Below are 4,477 nucleotides of genomic sequence, written 5' to 3'. Positions count from 1 at the left end.
TACAAGGAGACAGCGATGCCCCCAACCCTTTTAGGGTCACGTTTCCCCCCACTTCTCCCCAGGGACAACCCCACATCCCTCCCCACACATCTGTGTGTCACACCAGCCCCACAGCGCTGCCCCCAAACTCCAAAATTTGGGCCAACACAACACAACACAACACAACACACCGCCACCTCTTGGTGACGTCCCAACACCTGGAGGTGACAGCGATGCCCCCAACCCTCTTAGGGTCACGTTTCCCCCCACTTCTCCCCAGGGACAACCCCACATCCCTCCCCACACATCTGTGGGTCACACCAGCCCCACAGTGCTGCCCCCACACTCCAACATTTAGGCCAACACAACACAACACAACACAACACTACCTCTCAGTGACGCCCCAACACTCCAAGGTGACAGCGATGCCCCCAACGCTTTGAGGGTCACATTTCCCCCCAGTTCTGCCTGGGGACAACCCCAGCTCCCTCCCCACACATCTGTGGGTCACATCAGCCCCACAGCGCTGCCCCCAAACTCCAACATTTGGCACAACACAACACAACACAACACACCACCACCACCTCTCAGTGACATGCCAACATCGGGAGGTGGCAGCAATGCCTCCAACCCTTTTAGGGTCACGTTTCCCCCCACTTCTCCCCGGGGACAACCCCACATCCCTCCCCACACATCTGTGGGTCACATCAGCCCCACAGCGCTGCCCGCAAACTCCAACATTTAGGCCAACACAACACAACNTCCCCACACATCTGTGGGTCACATCAGCCCCACAGCGCTGCCCGCAAACTCCAACATTTAGGCCAACACAACACAACACAACACAACACAACACAACACACCGCCACCTCTCGGTGACGTCCCAACACCAGGAGGTGACAGCGATGCCCCCAACACTTTTAGGGTCATGTTTCCCCCCACTTCTCCCCAGGGACAACCCCACATCCCTCCCCACACATCTGTGGGTCACACCAGCCTAACAGCGCTGCCCCCACACTCCAACATTTGGCACAACACAACACAACACAACACACCGCCACTTCTCAGCGACGCCCCAACACTCCAAGGTGACAGCGATGTCCCCAACCCTTTGAGGGTCACATTTCCCCCCAGCCTCCCCCTGGGGACAAGCCCACATCCCTCCCCACACATCTGTGGGTCACACCAGCCCCACAGCGCTGCCCCCACACTCCAACATTTAGGCCAACACAACACAACACAACACACCACAACACCACCTCTCAGTGACGCTCCAACACTACAAGGTGACAGCGATGCTTCCCCCCCAGTTCTGCCCTGAGGACAATCCCAGCTCCCTCCCCACACATCTGTGGGTCACACCAGCCCCACAGCGCTGCCCTCAGACTCCAACATTTGGACCAACACAACACAGCACACCACCACCTCTTGGTGACATCCCAACACCAGGAGGTGACAGCGATGCCCCCAACCCTTTGAGGGTCTCATTTCCACCCACTTCTCCCCAGGGACAACCCCACATCCCTCCCCACACATCTGTGGGTCACACCAGCCCCCAAACTCCAACATTTCGGCCAACACAACACAACACAACACACCGTCATCTCTCAGCGATGCCCCAACACTCCAAGGTGATGTCGATGCCCCCTACCCCTTTAGGGTCACATTTCCCCCCCCTTCTTCCCAGGGACAACCCCACATCCCTCCCCACACATCTGGGGGTCACACCAGCCCCCAAACTCCAATATTTCGGCCAACACAACACAACACACCACACCACCACCTCTCAGTGACGCCCCAACACTACACGGTGACAGCGATGCCCCCAACCCCTTTAGGGTCATGTTTCCCCCCACTTCTACCCAGGGACAACCCCACATCCCTCCCCACACATCTGTGGGTCACACCAGCCCCCAAACTCCAACATTTCGGCCAACACAACACAACACAACACACTGTCATCTCTCAGCGACGCCCCAACACTCCAAGGTGACAGAGATGCCCCCAACCCTTTGAGGGTTACATTTCCCCCCAGCCTCCCCCTGGGGACAAGCCCACATCCCTCCCCACATATCTGGGGGTCACACCAGCCCCACAGCGCTGCCCCCAAACTCCAACATTTGGACCAAAACAACACAACACACCACAGCACACCACCACCTCTCAGTGACGCCCCAACACTACACGGTGACAGCGATGCCCCCAACCCTTTGAGGGTCACATTTCCCCCCCCTTCTTCCCAGGGACAACCCCACACCCCTCCCCACACATCTGTGGGTCACACCAGCCCCACAGCGCTGCCCCCACACTCCAACATTTGGGCCAACACAACACAACACAACACAACACAACACAACACACTGCCACCACCTCTCAGTGACGTCTCAACGCTGGGATGTGACAGCGATGCCCCCAACCCCTTTAGGGTCATGTTTCCCCCCACTTCTTCCCAGGGACAACCCCACATCCCTCCCCACACATCTGTGGCTCACACCAGCCCCCAAACTCCAACATTTCGGCCAACACAACACAACACAACACACTGTCATCTCTCAGCGACGCCCCAACACTCCAAGGTGACGTCGATGCCCCCAACCCTTTTCGGGTCCCGCTTCCCCCCTCCTCACCGTCTCGTAGTCGCGCAGGGCGGCCTTGAACTTGCCCAGGGCCATGTTGCTGGCGGCCCTCCTGTAGTAGCCCTTGACGTACTTCTTGTCCAGCTCGATGGCCCGCGTGGCGTCGGCCAGCGCGTAGCCGTAGCACTCGGTGCGCAGGTAGGCCAGGCTGCGGTTGCCATAGTAGATGGCGTTGCCGGGGTTCAGCTCGATGGCTCGGCTGTAGAACTTCACCGCGTTCTCATAGTCCTTCCCTGGGCCGACGGCGGGCGTCAGTGGGGTGGCGGATGGGGGTCCCGGCTGGTAGCCCCCCCCCGCCCCGTGCCCTCGTGGTGTCCCCGTGGCTCGCTATGTGGCAGCCCCTTCCTTTATCAGCTCCCTGTCTGGCATCCTCCTCCCGGCATTGACTCGGTGTGGGTCACTATCCGGCTGCCCCTTCCCTTTATTCAACCCCTTGGGCTCCTTATAGATCCCAATTTGGCAGCTCCATTCTCTTATGAACGCACTGAGCTCACTATCTGGCAGCCCCCTCCCCGCACTGACTGCTCATGGATCCCTATCTGGCAGCCCCCTCCCCTCATCAACCACTCATAGATCCCTATCTGGCAATTCCCTCTCCTTCAAGCTCACTATCTGGCAGCTCAATCCCCTTATTAAAACTGCTGACCCACTATCTGGCAGCCCCCTCCCCTCACTGACTGCTCATGGATCCCTATCTGGCAGCCCCCTCCCCTCATCAACCACTCAGATCCCTCTCTGGCAGTTCCCCCTCCTCATAGCTCACTATCTGGCAGCCCCCTCCCCTGATCAACTACTTAGATCACTATCTGGCAGTTCCCCGTCCTCATAGCTCACTATCTGGCAGCCCCCTCCCCTAACTAACCTCCTACAGATCCCTATCTGGCAGCTCNAGTGGTGTTGGGTCAGTGGTTGGACCTTGGAGGTCTTTGGGGTTTTTCCAACCCTCATGATTTTGGGATGGCATGACTGGGCACGGCAGTGTTGGGTCAATGGTTGGACCTTGGAGATCTTTGGGGTTTCCTCCAATCCCAATGATTCTAGGATTCCATGGGTGGGCATGGCAATGTTGGGTCAACGGTTGGACCCTGGAGGACTTTGGGGTCCTTCCCACCCCATTGATCTTTGGGATGCCATGAGTGGGCATGGAAGTGTTGGGTCAACTGTTGGACCTTGGAGGTCTTTGGGGTCCTTCCCACCCCAATGATTCCAGGAGTGGGCACAGAGATGAGCTGCTGCTTGGACTTAATGATCTATGGGGTCATTTCCAACTCCAATGATTCTAGGATCCTACAAGAGGGCACGGTGGCGTTGGGTCCATGGTTGGAGACCTGATGATTTTTGGGGTCCTTCCAACCCCAATGATCTTTGGGATGTCATGGGTGGGCATGGCGGTGTTGGGTCAGTGGTTGGACCTTGGAGGACTTCGGGATCCTTTCAACCCCAATGATTCCAGGACTGGGCACAGAGATGATGGCTGGACCCTGGAGATCTTTGGGGTTTCTTCCAATCCCAATGATTTTGGGATGCCATGGGTGGGCATGGCAATGTTGGGTCAACAGTTGGACCTTGGAGATCTTTGGGGTCTTTTCCAACCCCAATGATTCCAGGATCCTACAGGGGGGCACGGTGGTGTTGGGTCAGTGGTTGGAGACCTGATGATTTTTGGGGTTTCCTCCAACCCTCAAGGTTCTGGGATGCCATGGGTGGGCATGGAGGTGTTGGCTCAATGCTGGGACCATGGAGGACTTTGGGGTCCTTCCAACCCTACACCTCTTGGTGACGCCCCAACACTACAAGGAGACAGCGATGCCCCCAACCCTTTTAGGGTCACGTTTCCCCCCACTTCTCCCCAGGGACAACCC

The 4,477-nt window shown here is 57.7% G+C and overlaps 1 protein-coding gene across 1 annotated transcript in view; it reads right to left on the bottom strand.

Annotated features, from left to right (window-relative positions):
• Positions 1-741: 741 nt before the first annotated feature.
• Positions 742-4,477, bottom strand: part of LOC110391925 (serine/threonine-protein phosphatase 5-like) — a 7,441-nt gene continuing 3,705 nt past the window's right edge. The window contains exon 2 of the mRNA XM_021383884.1: positions 742-2,848. Within this exon, the coding sequence (XP_021239559.1) occupies positions 2,532-2,848 (317 nt within the window). The 3' untranslated portion in view covers positions 742-2,531. The remainder of the gene's footprint in view (positions 2,849-4,477) is intronic.

This window comes from Numida meleagris, unplaced genomic scaffold (assembly GCF_002078875.1).
Source record: "Numida meleagris isolate 19003 breed g44 Domestic line unplaced genomic scaffold, NumMel1.0 unplaced_Scaffold642, whole genome shotgun sequence".
NCBI lineage: Eukaryota > Metazoa > Chordata > Aves > Galliformes > Numididae > Numida > Numida meleagris.
This window is presented reverse-complemented; position numbering and strand designations above follow the sequence as displayed.